We start from the raw sequence: 16861 nt of genomic DNA, 5'->3' as shown, positions 1-16861 counted from the left end.
TATAATGCTAAGTGAAATCAGTCTCAGAAACACAAATAGTGTATGATTTCACTCACATGTGGAATTTAAGAAACAAACGAACAAAGAAAACAAGAGACAGACTAAATACAGAAACCCGATGGTTATGGGGTGAGGGAAGATGGGTGAAATATTTGAAGGGAATTAAAAATACAGGGATTCCTGGGTGGTGCAGCGGTTTAGCGCCTGCCTTTGGCCCAGGGCGTGATCCTGGAGACCCGGAATCAAATCCCACGTCGGGCGCCCGGTGCATGGAGCCTGCTTCTCCCTCTGCCTGTGTCTCTGTCTCTCTCTCTCTCTCTCTCTCTCTGTGACTATCATAAATAAATAAAAAATTAAAAAAAATACACTGAGTACTGAATAATTATAGAACTGTTGAATCACTATAGTGTGCACCTGAAATAAATATAACATTGTATGTTAACAATCCTGGAATTCAAATTTTTAAAAAGATGTATTTTGGAAAAAAGTATAGAGCATCTTTGGTCATGTGAAAAATACATAGAAAGAATATGTATGATTCAACTTATGTTAAAAAGAGATTACATCCCTAAAATAGAGCCACATGCACACTCACGTATACACCAAACACACAAGAGGTTACCCCAAGAGATCACGAGGGAGGCTTTCGCTCTTTATGCTCTTCTGAACCATTAAATTGTTACAAGCACATAATCCAGTTACAATTTTAAGAAACGGAATTGGAATGCTAGGCATTACAGTGCTACAACAAAAAACCTCTTTTGCCCATGAAAAAGGGACACTTCTTAGGGTGCCCAGGTGGCTCAGTTGGTTAAGTTTCCAACTTTTTTTCTAAAAGTACGTTGCATGCTAGGCATGCAGGACTTGAACTCAGGACCCTGAGATTAGGACCTGAGCTGAGATCAAGAGTCAGAGGCTTTGTCAACTGAGCCACACCCCAAGAGTGAAGCCTACTTTAAAAAAATGTAAAAAGGCAATGCCCCTAAATCTCCAACCTAGAAAAATTGAGGATAAGTCTCTGGATTGGGCGCAAATACAGGTAATTCAATGTAAGCTTTGTTTTTAGCTTTTATACAGACTCTGACTCAGAACTGAAAATTTACTTAGTGTTTTCTCATTTTTACCAATATTTTTCTTTATCTTGATAAAACTATTAGTGGGGGAGGCATAGTAAATTGAGGGGGAAAGGTGACAGCCAGAATTATGAAGATAAACATTTAGATTAAAAACAAAAGACCATCTGTCCAATCTTTGGCAATTTGTTCTATATCTACATTTCCATTTCTGGAAGTACTAAAAACAGTAACAGCAATGACAGCCAGCATTTTTTGAGCATCTATGCTCTGCACTGCAGACTATTACAAATGCTTTACTCATACTGACTCACTAAATCTTTACTTCCACCCTAGGAAGGAACAAAGACAACTTGTCCTACTGGCAGAGAGAGAATCTGAACCCAGAATGTCTGGCTTCAGAGCCCAAACCTAACTTTTAAAAACACCAGGTTCCCGAAAGTGATCATTTATATGCTCTTCTGTGACGTTAAACTCCAATTCCACGTTGCTTCATTTGGGGAAGAATATGTTCATGCCCTATGTGCCTTTTGGAGTGTATTCTAGACTGTGGGAACAATATTCCACATTGTACGGAGCCACCAGTAAGCCCCAGTGCATTGTGACACACCTTCATTCTTCCCAGCTTCCAAGTGTTGAAAATCTCTACTAGATCGAGCTGCTTTAATGTTCGGTCCATATAACCACCACCAAGTAATGAAAGTTTAATGCTCTGGGTGAAGGCCCAAACCTAAGTCCTTCTTCATGAGAACTTTAGAATACAGGGGCGCCTGGGTGGCTCAGTCGGTGAAATGTTTGCCTTTGGCTCAGGTCATAATCTAGGGTCCTGGGGATCGAGCCCTGCATTGGTGGTGGTGGGGGGGATCCCTGCTTAGCAGGGAGTCTGCTTCTCCCTCTACCCCATCCTCTGCATGTGCTCCCTCTCAAATAAATAAGTAAAACCATTTTTTAAAAAAACTTAGAATACAAATGTGAATTGCAGAAATACTTCAAAATCATTCTTGTGTGCTCCGAGAGGAAGCTGCCACCACGACCAAATAAATGCTATTAAAAATATTTATGCAGGTCTCATAGATTTTAGCGGATTAATTAGATGTTCCTTTGCAGCATCAGATCGAAACAGCAATGTCTGGAACGTCAGTGTGCCTGGAAATGGACCACAAGGTACTGCGATGTAGCCAGACAAAACCCATTCCCTGTTCCTGATGCTCAGGGTGTTGGGCAGATGACGGCAAGGGTACAGCTAAATATTTTTGGTAGGAATGTGAAACAGAAACCCCAGTTTGGGGAGGAGGGAGGAAGCCGGCAGGAAAACGTTCTTCTAGTGGCTGATCCACTGTATCATCTGTGTCTGAGGATATTTAAGAGTTTTATTTTGACTTCACATCTGACATCATGATTTTTAAAAAGAAGTGGAAACAGACATGTTATTAGTTACTCAGGACTCTGCCTCAGTCCACATGTCATTGTAACCCTATTTATCCTAAAAATGACCCCTCTGTATGTCTGTGTGTGTATGTGTATTTAAAGATTTTATTTATTCATGAGAGACACAGAGAGAGAGAGAGAGAGAGAGAGAGAGACTCAGGCAGAGGGAGAAGCAGGTTCCACAACTCCTCTGTATATTTACTGGACTTGATTCTTTAAAAGGCAACCCCCACCCCCACACACACATCAGCTCATTCATTTTTTTCATCTACAATAAGCTATCGGCTCTACAGCATGTCTACTAAAAACTAGTAACGATTCAGGTGTGGAAGTAGAAACCTGGGAAGATAGAAGAATAATCAATTTTGGTCTATTTTCACCATTACCTTTTTGACTGTAAATGGAAAGAGGGAATTTAACATTTTTGTTAAGGGTTTGCTAACCAGCCTATAAACTACACCTTTTCACATCAAATTTAATTCGGTATGCACTATACAAATCATGTGAACCACTGACATTCATTTTACCTGAGGCATTTGGTCAGAGCGGAGAGTGTGTTTCTGGTAGCTTCCCAAACCTCAACAATAGTTTGGTTGTCAACAAAAGAAGCCACAGGCAACGCGCTATGAGCACCACCACCAATGACTACGAGGGCCTATCCTGAGCTCCCTGCGTGCCAGTGGTGAGCACAATGACAAGTGTGGGTGCCCTTCGAATTCCCATTTTACAAAAGGGGTGTAGAAAAGGGGGGCTTTCCCCTCTCCAGGCCATGCTGGTTTGAGAGAGCTGGAGAGCCAGAAACAGAGCCCTGTCCTAGGATGACATGATGACCACTTAGGGACACGTCATGCAAAGGGAAGTCATTTTAACGAGGCCAGTAGGGAAATATTATATGCCGTAAAATCTTTCAGGGTAATTTCTCAATTAGTTTCAGTTTAAAGAAAAGGGAGGGGTGGGGGGTGAGCCCGAATCCCAATGAGTAAAGGAAGAGAGACAAAAATGTTAAGCACCTATCAAAATGAACCATGGGAAAGGCTCCCTTCTCTGGCTCTGGAGGTCCTCATCAGAGAAGCCTTTCTGGACCACCCCATCTCTCCAGAAGCCCCCACCCTGACCATCACGACTCACTCTCCCTATAACCGGAGTTCTTTTCTTCATGGCACGTGTTACCTCCTGACATATTTCAGGTCTACTGTTCACTGCCTGTGCCTTCACTGGAATGTGAGCCCCGCGAGGACAGAAGCCTAGGCCTTATGCCTGGAACATGGCAGGAAGACAATCAGTGTTTGCTAAATTAACACATGAATTAATGGAATACCTCCCCCTTCGTCAAAGCCTTAATTAAGAATGTTTTATGCCAGAATTTTTTAGTGATCAAGTACTGGTAACTATGGTAACAAACGCAGTGGGACTTTCCCAGGCTGTCCTGTGCAAAACGAGCAAGGACGTAACGAGAAGACGTTGTAGCAAACCAGCAGGCTGGCCAACCCAAGCGTGTGCTTTTCTGCTCCTGGCCACTGTCCTCAGCCAGGGCCCAGCGACACCATCAGACAATGGGAATCAGCAGAGCTGCTTACAGGTTTCGATCCTTGGTGTTCACTCTACGCACTACCATTCTGAAGCTTCCTCCAGGGTTCCAAAACATGGTTCCAGCAGGTAAAAAAACAAAAACAAACAAAAAACCCTACCTCCTGGAAGTACATTATCCCCACCTCTCCTCATGCCCAGGTCCCTTGGAACGCCACCTACCTGTGACTTTACCCAGACTCATTTTGGGGAAGTCAGGGTTCCTCAGTTCCTCCGTACTCGCAGACTTCATGACAGAGTTGATTGAGGACAGGGTGCTAATGAGCTGTGAGTTCAGAGAGCCAATCTGCGAGTGCGGCTCCCCAAAGGCCTCTGCCAGCTCACTGTAGTTCTCCGCCAGCAGCATCTGCTGCTCTGCCAGCAACTTCTGGACGCGCTCAATGTAGTGATCCAAGCCGGTCATCATTCCAGGAGGAGCCTGGGGCTGGGGGCTCTCCATGAACTCGCCAACAGGTTCATCCCCAACACCTACGCTCCTCCTGCTGGCTGCCAACCCCAAAGTCAACTGGGGAGGACCACAAGCTATGGTCCTCATCTTGAGACCAACCAGATAGTTGTCGTTAATATTTATCTGCCCCACACCCGACTCTTTGGTCTTCACAGCTGATGGCCTGTCAAACCCAGCACTGCCAGAGAGGACTGTTCCAACCCCAACGGACCGCATCTTGGCGGAGGAGTTGACATCCTTAACCCGGCCTTCTCCTATAGCCACCGTCCGCGTCTCCACCATCTGGGTGCTGGTCTGCTTGTCCAAAGTGCTGACGGAAGTGTTGGTGCAAGATTCCACAAGGGTGGCCACCTCAGTGTTGGTGGCCTGGTTCACCTGTCCCAGGACCGTGCTGGTGTGCTGGCTTGCGGTCTGAGGCACTGCCGTGACAGCAGCGTCTACCTGGCTTATAGCCTCCGTGTTCACGCTGCGGGAGGTACACTCCTTGGGGGGACAAACCGTCACGTCAACAGAACAGTCTCCGCAACCAATGGACCGCACTTCTTTGAGATTCAGGTTGGTCTTGAGGAGCGAGAGGTCACTCACAGACTCCTCTGTGTTGCTGCCTGTCTCACAGACGCTGGTTTCCACGCCCACGCTCTTGTCACACATCTCCACGGATCGGCTGGTGCACTGGTCACGGACGTCCACACGTTCCTTAACGATCCAGCAATTCATGGGCAGCTCGGGCCCAGCGAGCCTACTCTCCCGGCTGGGCTGGCAGGAGACGCCCACGCTGTGTGTCTGCACCGAGGTCCCGACACACGCGTCCACCACGTCCAGGTGATGGCCTGCCATCTGGTCCCTCGTGGGCACCACGGCCTCCACCATCTTGTCGCCAACCAGCGGCTGGGCCATCACGGCCTTGTCCACCTTCTTCCTCGATCCCGCGGCCTGCAGCTCTTGCTTCAGTTTAGTCATCTCGCGGTCATGCGTGGTTTCCTTAAGTTGAACTTCCAGGCGGTAGATCTTTTCCTTCAAGGCTTCGATGGTCTGCTGCTGTAGCTCTATTTCTTTGTCGGCCTCGGTGGTCACTCCCAGCATGGCCTCGGTCACGCTGATGGCACAACTCCTCATCTCGGTGGCCGTCCCCACGGCGGCGTCCCGCCGGGACCCGGAGGCCCTGCGGTACACGACCACGCTGTCCATGGTGTCGTCGGTGCCCACAGCCACGGACCGGCCCTCGGGGGCGGGCTGGCAGCCGCTGTCCTGGATCTTCCGCTCCAGGGCCTGCATGTCGGCCGCCAGCTGCCGGAACTCCCGGATGCTCTGCGCGCTCTGCTCCACGCGCTCCATCTCCTCCTCCTCGTAGTCGATGTACAGTTCGCCGCCGCTGCGCCGGGCCCTGGAGAGCTGTTCCAGCTGGGACGCGTTCCCGGCGCTGTAGGACCGCTTCCTCACACCACAGGCTTCGTTCTGGGCTGTGGCTCTCTGGTTTTTCAGCTGTGAGGCCAACTGTCTTTTCTCCTCTTGCAGGACAGAGATCTTCACCTGGAGCACGGGGATGGTGCGCACCTGCTCCTCGAGTTCCTTCAGGCGTTTCAGGGCCACGGCCATCTGCTCGCGGATGTGCTGCAGGTGCATGGGGCTCACGTTGGTCACGGGAGTGGAGATCCCTGAGCTGAGGGGGCTGTGGCGGATGGAGCTCCCCATGGAGGAGGTAGTGGCAGTAGCTGGGACATAGCCCCCATAATCCCCGTTGCCTTGGTATCCATTCTGAAGTTGGTGCATGGCAGGATTGTGGTTTCCGGAACCCAGAAAGGAGGACAACGAGCTCGTAGAGCCCATGCCTCCAAAACTGGCCAGCCTGGGCCTTCGGAACTCACCCGGCGCCACCTGCATGGTGACTCTCTCCTGTTCCAGTCTTCTCCGGGTCTCCATCAGTGTCTTGGTGACATGAAGGTTGTGCTTTGGGAGCTGTGGGGAGGGTGGTGGCAGCTGTCGACTTTCTGGGATGGTGAGAAAAGTGGGTGAGGTCTCCAAGGGGGCAGGCGGCCTTGGGACTGGAGTCGACGTCACTTGGCTTCTGGCTAGGAGGAAGTGGGGGCACTGCTTGTTGTCATCACTGTTGGAGGATGAGAGGGATTCAGTAGAAGTCCACACACCTTGCTGACCGGCCGTGGCCCGGCTTTCCGGGCATGGCACAGATGGCTTCCGCCTCTTTGGGATGTTCAGTTTTTTGATGGTGTTTCCTTTCTGTATGTCATCCACATACTTGAGGAAATCCAAGTCTAGCTGATAACCGTAGGGGGTCTCCACAAAATAAGGATCTTTCTGCTCCTTGTCATGATCTCCGTTCAGAACATCCTCTGCTTTTCCTAGGAGAGCGAGAAGAGAAGATTATAATTCCATGTGAGACACTCGATGATTAAAAACTACTCTCTGTGTATGTTGCAGCGTGGCAAGCTAGCATGCTTTAAGAGTTGACGGACTTCTTTCTCTTCTAATCCTGGATCTACACTCTAACAGCTGGGTGAGTAAGTTAATAAAGCCCTTGGAACTTCAGTTTCTCCCTGAGTAAAAATGGCAATACAAGTATTTACCTCATAAGGTTGTTACAAGAATATAATGAGACAGTGGTTTTTAAAGAGCCAAGCGTGTATGAAGTCCTTACTAAACACTTTCTTTTTGAAAAGAATGCACTGAAAAGACTTGAAAGCATTTCAAGTAGATCATTTCTTTTGTTGTCTACAGTCCACTGAAGGAGAGAGAGCAGTCCTTAAGACGCCTATTTTAGAAAGTGAATTCTGAGGCACAAAGAAGTGAAAAGTCATGATAACGGACCAAATCGGTGCAGATCCAGAAAGCCTGGGATGTAAGTTCTTACAGCATTGCTCTTTTGCAGACTTTCTAAATAGCAAGTGCACCCCTGTACTTGAACATCTCCACAAGAGTATGATTTGCTCTGCCCCCCCCCCCCCTTCCTTGCTGAGAGATTCAGGACACAGGACAGTGAGTGATGAAGTCTAGCAGCACCGGTGCAAGAACACAGTCAGAGGACAGACCTCAACTCTATTTAGTGTCTTCCCCTTTAAAACCACCACCGCCACCAAAACCCTGCCCCAACCAGAGAAAAAGTTTCCTCCTCTTTGTCTTCTTTGGAATAAAACATTCGCTATCCCGAGAATACCTCGTTTTGTATTTGTAACACATCCAAGCAGATGCAAGAGAGAATGAAAATAAAAGCAAACCTATATGCCAAACACTGGATCATGTGGCATTCAGTAAATGCTACTTCTGGCTAAACCAAACATTTAGAAGAGGAAACGCAAGAACTTTTCAGGGCACAGACCTTGCTCCTGACCTGAGCTGTGCATTTCAAACTGAAAAAGCGAGGCCGTTTTTGTTTGTTTAAATTGCAGGATTAAGTAATGTGTTTCCCTAGAGTCCTAATAACAAGCTCTGCATTTTTTGAGTTATGGAAAGGACCCAAAAGCAAGGAGTGAAAATGCAAGCCATTTGTACCCCTGTTCCTACCCTGGGGGTAAAAACCCACCCGACTGCTGTCAAGCAATTTGGGTTGCCTGCCTGCCTGCCTGCTCTTCCCAGTCCAAATACTGCTGAGCATTTACACCTGATGGTGTGAATGCCCGAATGCTCTGAGCAAACCTTTCGTCTCCTATTCACCCTCTTTCCCCTGAAACGTTGGAAAGAAAAATACAAAAAAGACTGCCAGGTAGCAGAGTAAAAAAGGTGGTGTGTTCTTCGTGTCCTGATTTAAAACAATAATAAACTGTTCTTGCTGATCGCGTTTAGGCACTTGATTTTATTTCTGAAACGTGGAAAGAGAATTCTATTTGAACGAGGTGCTCAGCCTCAATCACTTTCTAACCTAAGTAAGGGTGACCTGACCACGAGCAGGCACCCGGACACTTGGGGCTCATGCTAACGCAGCATGTCTTCCCTTCCTTATTTCTTTCCTTTTTAACTCCACATGGACAACACGTTCACTCAAAATATGCAGCCGGACCTGTTTCCAGGGCTGTCTGAAATTCCACAAGCAAAGAGAAGCGGCCGGCTCGGGTGTCAAGCAAAAAGCAGGCATATCTGGGACGCCTGGGTGGCTCAGTGGTTGAGGGTCTGCCTTGGGCTCAGGGTGTGACCCTCGGGGCCTGGGATCCAGTGGCATATGGATCCCTGCAGGGAGCCTGCTTCTCCCTCTGCCTGTGTCTCAGCCTCTCTCTGTCTCTCATGAACAAATAAATAAAATGTTAAAAAAGAAACGCAGGCAGATCTGACCAACAGGAGCCGGCCACTGGCGATTCTAAAATTGAGCCTAGGCTCCTGCAGCCCACAGAGGCGAGGTGGGGGTGAGGGTGAGGGGTGATGATGGGGGCGGGGCCCGCTCAGCCCAGAGACCAGGCCCGCGTGCACCCACCCCCTCCGCTCACCTCTGCGCTCCTCTCCCTGCTGGGCCCACAACCCTCTCCCGGGCGCACACCGCCCCCCTCCGGGGCACACGCCCTCCCTCCCCGGGCACACCCCCCTCCGGAACGCACACCTCCCACCCAGGGCTCACTCCCCCTCCCGGGCGCACACCTCCCTGCTGGGCGCACCCTCCCCTCCTGGGCGCACACCTCCCTGCTGGGCGCAACCTCCCAGGGCACACCCCCTCCCTCCCGGGCGCAAACACCTCTGCTGGGTGTACCCCCCTCCCGGGCACACCCCCCCCTAGGGCGCACATCCCCCATCCGGGCACACACCTCCCAGTTGGGCGCACCCCCCCCAGAGCGCACCCCCTTCCTCCCGGGCGCACCCCCGTCCCGGGCGCACACCTCCCTGCTGGGCGCACCCCCCCCAGGGCGCACCCCCTTCCTCCCGGGCGCACACCCCCCTCCCGGGGCGCACCCCCCCCAGTGCGCAACTCCCCTTCCTCCCGGGCGCACCCCCCCTCCCGGGCGCACACCTCCCTGCTGGCGCACCCCCCCCCCAGGGGCGCACACCTCCCTGCTGGGCGCACCCCCCCCAGGGCGCACGCCCTTCCTCCCCGGGCGCACACCCCCCTCCCGGGCGCAACCCCCCCAGGGCGCACCCCCTTCCTCCCGGGCGCACACCTCCCTGCTGGGCGCACCCCCCCCAGGGCGCACCCCCTTCCTCCCCGGCGCCCGTGCGCGCCGCTCCCCGCCGCCTGACCGCCGCCCGGAGCTCACCGACCCGGCGCCCGCTGCGCACCGCTCCCCGCCGGCCGCGCACCCCTCCCCGGGCGCCCGCTGCGCTCCCTACCGGCCCGGCGCCGCGGCCGCGGACCCGCCCGCTCCCCGCCCGCTCCCCGCCCGCTCCCCGCCTCCGGGCCGCCCGCCCCTCACCGGCTGGCTCGCCGCGCGCCGCGGCCCCCGCTCGGACGCCCTCCGTGGGTCTCCACGGGTGACGGGAGCTCCGACATTCGTGCGCGCTGCGCGGGGCCGCGGGGCCGCGGGGCCGCGGGCCGGGCCCTCCCCGGGGAAGTCTGCCTGCGGCTCCGGGACGCCGCCCGCTGCTCTCCTACTGACCCGGGGACACGGCGCGGCCTCCGTGCGGGTGGCTGCGGACGGACGAAGGAAGCGGCGACTTAAAGGCCTGCGCGCGGAGGCTCAGCGTGGGCGGCACCGGCCCCCCGCGGGAGAGCGCGGCGGCCACCGAGGCAAGCGCCAGGCGCAGGCGGCTGCCCCCAGGGCCCCGCAGTCCCGCAGGTCCGCGGCGCGCGCCTGCTGGCCCCTGGCCATGAGCCAGCGACGGCAGTTCTCTCCCCAGGGAGCCTCCGCCCCTGATGGAAAGGTCTTCAACCAACCTCACCTGTTCCCAGTCACAACAGTCCACTCTCATATATGTTAAAAAAAAAAAAAAAAAAAAAGAAAAAGAAAAGAAAAATCACCTACAGGCCATTGAAAGAAGGAAACATGTCACTCCTGTCTCCCCACTTAGTGGCAATATCAATATTTTGGTAAACTCCAAGATTTTTCTGCGTATTTCCTAACATGGTTATCCCACCCATTTTTCAGTAGAAAAGGTTAACTTTTGTTTTCATCTATTTCTCTTCAAAATGCCTTCTTTATAAAAAAGAAAGAGATTGTATTTATTTATTCACGAGAGACACAGAGAGAGGGGCAGAGACACGGGCAAAGGGAGAAGCAGGCTCCCTGCGGGGATCCCAGGACCCCTCATCATGACCTGAGCCAAAGGCAGACACTCAACCGCTGAGCCACCCCAGCATTCCTTCAAAATGCTTTTTAAAGATGTACCGATTGAATGTCAGGATTTAGAACACAACAGAACGCATCACATTTTTTCAGTGGAACTTAACAGGCCGGCCCATCTCTGGTTATTTCTTTAGTTCACAAAAAGGCATAGGTCATGCTGAATTATCCCACAAAATGAACTCTGGACTTGTAAATCTGGAAATCAGGAAAGGTTAGAATTTAACCATGTTAAGCTTGATTATCTCCTAATGCTGCTAACGGCAGACGATCCTAAGGACTTACAACCCAAGTTTTAGCCTCCAGCAACCCGTGTTTCTCGTGGTGTCATTTTTACAATCAACTGTCCAGCGCATGTTGGGCAATTAAAGACATCCAGGGTCATTCTTTACCTCTTGCTTTCTAGTGTATCTTCACATACAGGAACACATACATGGCACTTATCAGGGGCCTGAGTGATTTCCCAACTTCTCCCTACATATGTATGTCTTGTCTCTCTGTGCTTGCCTAAGTACCTGGAGAGCAACAAATTTATTTTTTTTTTAACAAATTTAATTTTTAAGATCTCCTTCACTGCTCCCCCTTTCCAACCACACACATCAGTTAATAAGAGGTGGGGAACAGAGGAAACGTGTAAACATGTTTACTGAAGGGACAATGGAACATAAGTTGTGTATAATCAATTTTTAAGAACATCTTAATACTCTGTAGGCAGAAATTGCTCTGCATTAGTGTTTAAGACAATTCTCACATGAAGCTGCTTCAGTGGTTATCTTTAGGTTGTAGAATCCTAGAAGGTTTTTATATTATTTTTTATATTTTATAAATTTTTGACATGTAGTTGTCTTTTAGAAAAATATTTATAAGAAGTTACTAGAAAACAAGAGAAAATGTATTGAAATAAACTCCAAGACAATTCGTTTAGGAGGGGGATGAACAGGACAGCCATGGCAGACAGCCAGATGTTTCTCAGTACGTGTTATCTCATCTTTGAAACTAATAGGACCCCTGGTCTAGTTGAGCATATATAAAGACTACATTTCCCTGGTCTCTTTTACTGTTAGTATGGCCCATATGCAGAAACCTCATAAAACAACCCCCTGGAACCTCCCTTAGAAAAGACAGGAATAGTTCTTAGGCCTCCTTTCTTCCTTGTTACTTCATTCATCTTGCCGCCTGGAATGCAGATGTGATGACTGGAACATTTGCTGCTTTACTGGACCATAAGTTCATACACAGAGATGGCAGAACAATGTGCTAGAAAAAATCTGGGTCTTTAAGAGCTATTATACTATCTCTGGAAAGCCACCTCTATAGTTCTCTGTCAAAGAGATATAAACTTCTCTTTCGTTAAGCTATTTTATGTGTTGGATCTCTGTTCCTTCGAGCTACTCTGAATTCTAATGCATATAGCAATCTCTCCCCTGTGTCTCCCCTCCTGCACGAAAAATTAAGACCAGATCTTGAAAAGAAGAAAAATGTTAAACGATGAACTGGGGAGATGTTACAATAAAACATTTTATTAGAGAAATTTTTATTAGTTCAAGAATAATCAGGAAAGAATAAAAACAGCAGTTTTAAAAAAATCTCTAAGTGGGTTATAAAGAGATTCTTAACTGCCTGAAACCTTTTTTTGGGGGAGGGGGGGACTAACAAGGTTATGCCTGTTTATATATAGCCAAAAATCACTAGCTGTGTCTGCAAATGGAATCCTGAAAGTAACAGCTTCCAACCAAATATTCTGGAATCAGAGGGCCGTCCCCTGGGGTTTACAAGAATTTTCTAAATGTCTGGAAATCCAGTGGTGGAGACTGCTCCTGGCACCACCTCTGCCTTCATTATATAGTATTTATTAAAAGCTTAATTAGGTGCAGAAAATGGCCCTATTCAGTGGAAAGAGTAGGAGGAAGGATTATAAGAAATAAAAGGAGGTATAGTCTAGCTGGGATATAAATGCCAAACATCCTAAACACTAATTGAGATCAGCTACAAAGGCATATTATCAACAAGAACAATATGATCGTATGTGAATAATTAATCAAAACAGAATGGAGTTAACCAAGAGCTGACTTTTTAAGATAAGGCAAGCAATGACACAGTAAAAGGAAAGAGGGGGTGGACGGCCAAGAGCCAGGGCTGGTACAGCCTGGGAACATATGAGTTCAGAAGAGAGGGGGATGGCTGGGTATGAGAGAGGCCACCAGACTCAGGTCCCAGACTTGGGGCATCATGTCCACTTAGGAGTTCCCCTTAGGTGAATACCCAGCCCCATGCTAGAGGTTAAAAAGGCATTGATGAAGACTGGCTTGCATTGATGAAGACTGGCTTGACAGTGTGTGCAGATTAGATCAAGGTAGGCAAAGAGATTAAATTCAAGGGGACCAATTAGAATGTTATAATCCTCAATTGTGAAATGAGGATGAACCAAATAAAAAATTTCTTCATTCAACTTTTAATTAATATTCATGAAAAAAAACAATCTTAGTAATAATATCCATCCATCCATCCATCCATCCATGCATCCATCCATCCAATCCATCTATTATCACTTACTATTTATCAGGCACTGTTCACACAGTGTGAACAAGAGTTGAGGTCCCCACTTTCACAAGGCTCACAGTCTAGTGGGGAGTGGGGTATATAGGAATAAAATCCCAATAAAGTACAAAGTAGAAATGAAGCAAAGAGGTAGAATCACCAGCATTTCTATTGTTGCGTCAAGATAAGTAGATGGGTCACTCCACGTGGGTACATGGCTTCCTGGGTTGACATCATCTTTGAGCTGACATACTTCCTAAACACAAATGGTCCCTGAGTCCCTCTCTTCCCTCTCTCATGACGCACTTTGTACGGTCTGCAATTTGGAGTAACCAAACACCAAAATGAGACACTAACTAGAGACAATGTCCCAAGTCCAGACCGAAATTAGAGACAACGTCCCAAGTCCAGACCAAATTCCCCTGTGTTCAGAGAGAAGCTGAAATCAACAAACTGATGGTAATTCTACTTTTTAGATATTTACCACCTATAAAACTTAGCACTCCATGAGAGAGGCCCGATTTATGGCCTGAAGAAAAATTTAAAATCTCCTTGTAGTTTTATCTGCATTAGCAAGGTGTAATGGAGATATGGAGATCTCAAAAATAACCTTTTTGAGAGAGAGAGAAGGAGAGAATCTCAAGCAGGCTCCATGCTCAGTCCCATGTGGGACTCGATCTTGTGCCCCTGAGATCACAACCTGAGCTGAAATCGAGTCAGCTGCTCAACCGACTGAGCCACCCAGGTTCCCAACTTCATCTCTGCTTTTAAGCAAGCTGTATGCCCAATGTGGGGTTGAACTCAAGACCCTGAGATCAAGAGTCACACGCTCTACTGACCCAGCAAGCCAGACGCCCCAAAAATAATTTCTTTTAGATGAACAAAAAGTATTATATGATCTTACTTTCCAAACAATATTTGGTTTGAGCAGACAAAAAAATATATTCATCGGGAGGTGGGAGATTAGACTAGATGTAGTAAACCTAGTAGTGGTGGTTCTCAAACAGGGTGGCGTGGGTGTGTGTGTGTGATTTTTGCCTCCCTATGGGCCATATGGTAATGTCTGGACACATTTTTTTTTTCTGGACACATTTTTGGTTATCACCACTGGAAGGGTGGTGCTACCAGCATATCGTGAGTGGAGGCCAGGGCTGCTGCTGAACATCGTACAGGGCACAGGACAGTCCCATCCTCCTCGACAAAGGATGATCCAGTCCAGGATGTCAGTAGTGTTGAGGTGGAGATGGCCTATGCTAAGGACACTGAGCAGAGTAAAAACTTCCCACAGGGCGACTGAGAATGTGGGCCATAGAAGTCACAGTCTTGAAGACCCCCACTTCTCAGTGGGACAGTAACATCATGTTCCAGTGACAGGGTGAAAAATGCCACTTGTAAGAAAACACAAAAATCCTTTTCTACACATTCTTCCACAGTGAGCCATTCTTTCTCCCCCCCCCCACCCCTTTTTTAAAGATTTTATTTATTTGAGAGAGAGAGAGAGAGGGAGAGAGTGAGCAAGCATGAGCAGGGGGAGCGAAAGAGGGAGGAGCAGACTCCCCACTGAGCAGGAAGCCCAAAGCAAGGCTCCATCCCAGGACCCCAGGATCATGACCTGAACCAAAAGCAGATGCTCAACCCCCTGAGCCACCCAGGTGCCCTGAGCTATTCTTTAACATGAGCAAATGTTAAAGGTTTCTGATCGAATATGTCCTGGTAGATTTTTAAACGGACAAGCCTTTTGCTATTATTACTTTATCTATTAGGATACAATGACTTCTCTGTTCTGGTTTCCCTGTTGCACACTCTAGGCCCAACTACTGACTGACTGACTGAACCATGAAAAATACTTACACCCATGTGCCCCAACTTCCACACTTGGTGTGTTTGTCTTCACCAGATACTCTGCTGAAAACCGAAGAACTCTGCTAATTCCCGTAACCTGCGCTGTCTCCACTCCCACGAAGCACTGAGGCTTTGCCCTGAGAGCTGAGTCAGTCCCTGAGAAGCACATAATTATCATGGATTCCCATATTTAAAAGCAGCTGAGTTGCAAGCATCCTGTTGTTGGAAGCAGTCAGAAAGGTTCCGCATTAGCTAGGGCTGAGAGGCGGGAAAGAAAACCAGCAGGATGAAAGAGGGAGGGGGGAAGAGGGGAGAGAAAGAGAGAGAAGTGCTCACAAAGTTAATTACTCAAAGTACAATAGCAACTGAGTTATTAGCAAATCCACTTTTCTGGGCTCGCACCAGTGGCAATGAGGAAACAGTAAAGTGGACTAGATCCTTCTGGACAGGTTTCACAGGAAAGTTCTCCTGATGACATTGTCAGCACTAAGACTTTCGGCCCCAAGGACCTTCCCTGTTACCAAGTCTCCAAGCAACACCATCTGGTGGAGAACGCACAAGAAAAAGGAGCACGATGTGAGTGTCCCTCATTCTGCTTTTTTTTTTTTAAGATTTTATTTCTTTACTCATGAGGGACACACAGAGAGAGGCAGAGACACAGGCAGAGGGAGAAGCAGGCTCCCTGCAGGGAGCCCAATGTGGGACTTGATCCAGGGACCCCCGGATCACACCCTGAGCCAAGGGCAGACGGTCAACTGCTCAACCGCTGAGCCACCCAGGCATCCCCCTAATTCTGCTTTATTTTATTTTATTTTTTTTTAAAAAATTTATTTATTCATTCATGTGACACACACACACACACACAGAGAGAGAGAGAGAGAGAGAAGCAGAGACACAGGCAGAGGGAGAAGCAGGCTCCATGCAGGGAGCCTGATGTGGGACTCGATCCTGTGTCTCCAGGATCAGGCCCTGGGCTGAAGGCGGGCTAAACCGCTGAGCCACCCAGGCTGCCCCTAATTCTGCTTTAAAATAACAAAAGACAGATGAGATTTCCTCCTGTTCTTTCACTTACCAAAGAGTTACTTTTGAACCTGTTCTTTGTCCCTCCCAGTTAACAAACCCATCCATCCGTTCATGCACATCAGGAGCACCTACTAGGTGTCAGAGCCTGTTCTGTCAAGCCTGGATTCCTGTTCCCACGAACGTACCTGATGCCACCTGGACGTCGCCAGGTTGCAGCGGTTTTACCCAGCTACCCACGTGCTTCGTGCATGGAAAGCGAGGAGAGGAAAGAGAGCAAAGGTGCAAGCCAGAAGGGCGTGGGAAATGCTAGGCCAACTGAGCAGTCACACGCAGCCTAAGTACGATTTTATGGGCTTGGCCTGTTCACGTGGCTGGGCTGTACTGTGGTCTTGTTTCTTATCTCTGTAACTCTTTTTAACTTCTTTTGGATTCTACCTCTAAATGTTTACGTTTCCTCTCACGGCTGATCCCATCTCTGCTTTTTTAATCTTTGCCCACAGACATTAACCCACATCCCATCTCCGCATCTTCTGCTGTCTGCCATTATCACCCCCTCTCCACGATGGCTCTAGAATCCCACACCCCATAAAGGGCCTGTTGATCTAGGGAAGGTGCAATGAGTAGGCCACAAGAAGGATTTGGTCCTCTCACTCAGTAAATATTTATTAAGTACCTACTGTGCGTGCCAAATCCTGCTGGGAGCTACTAAG

At 48.9% G+C, this 16861-nt stretch overlaps 1 protein-coding gene across 6 annotated transcripts in view; it reads right to left on the bottom strand.

Annotated features, from left to right (window-relative positions):
* KANK1 (KN motif and ankyrin repeat domains 1) overlaps positions 1 to 16861 on the bottom strand; it is a 204013-nt gene that overhangs the window by 25791 nt on the left and 161361 nt on the right. Inside the window, exons 1-2 of one of the 6 annotated variants that reach the window (XM_041730189.1) lie at positions 10065 to 10229; positions 4251 to 6893 (exon numbers count right to left, since the gene is read on the bottom strand). In XM_041730189.1, coding sequence (XP_041586123.1) covers positions 4251 to 6456 — 2206 coding nt within the window. In that variant the 5' untranslated portion in view covers positions 6457 to 6893; positions 10065 to 10229. Of the gene's footprint in view, positions 1 to 4250; positions 6894 to 9725; positions 9783 to 9881; positions 10024 to 10064; positions 10230 to 16861 lie in introns of those variants that run through there. The other 5 variants (XM_041730183.1, XM_041730209.1, XM_041730218.1 and 2 more) reach the window with 5 other exon arrangements.

The sequence above is a fragment of the Vulpes lagopus genome, chromosome 2 (assembly GCF_018345385.1).
Source record: "Vulpes lagopus strain Blue_001 chromosome 2, ASM1834538v1, whole genome shotgun sequence".
Lineage (NCBI taxonomy): Eukaryota > Metazoa > Chordata > Mammalia > Carnivora > Canidae > Vulpes > Vulpes lagopus.
This window is presented reverse-complemented; position numbering and strand designations above follow the sequence as displayed.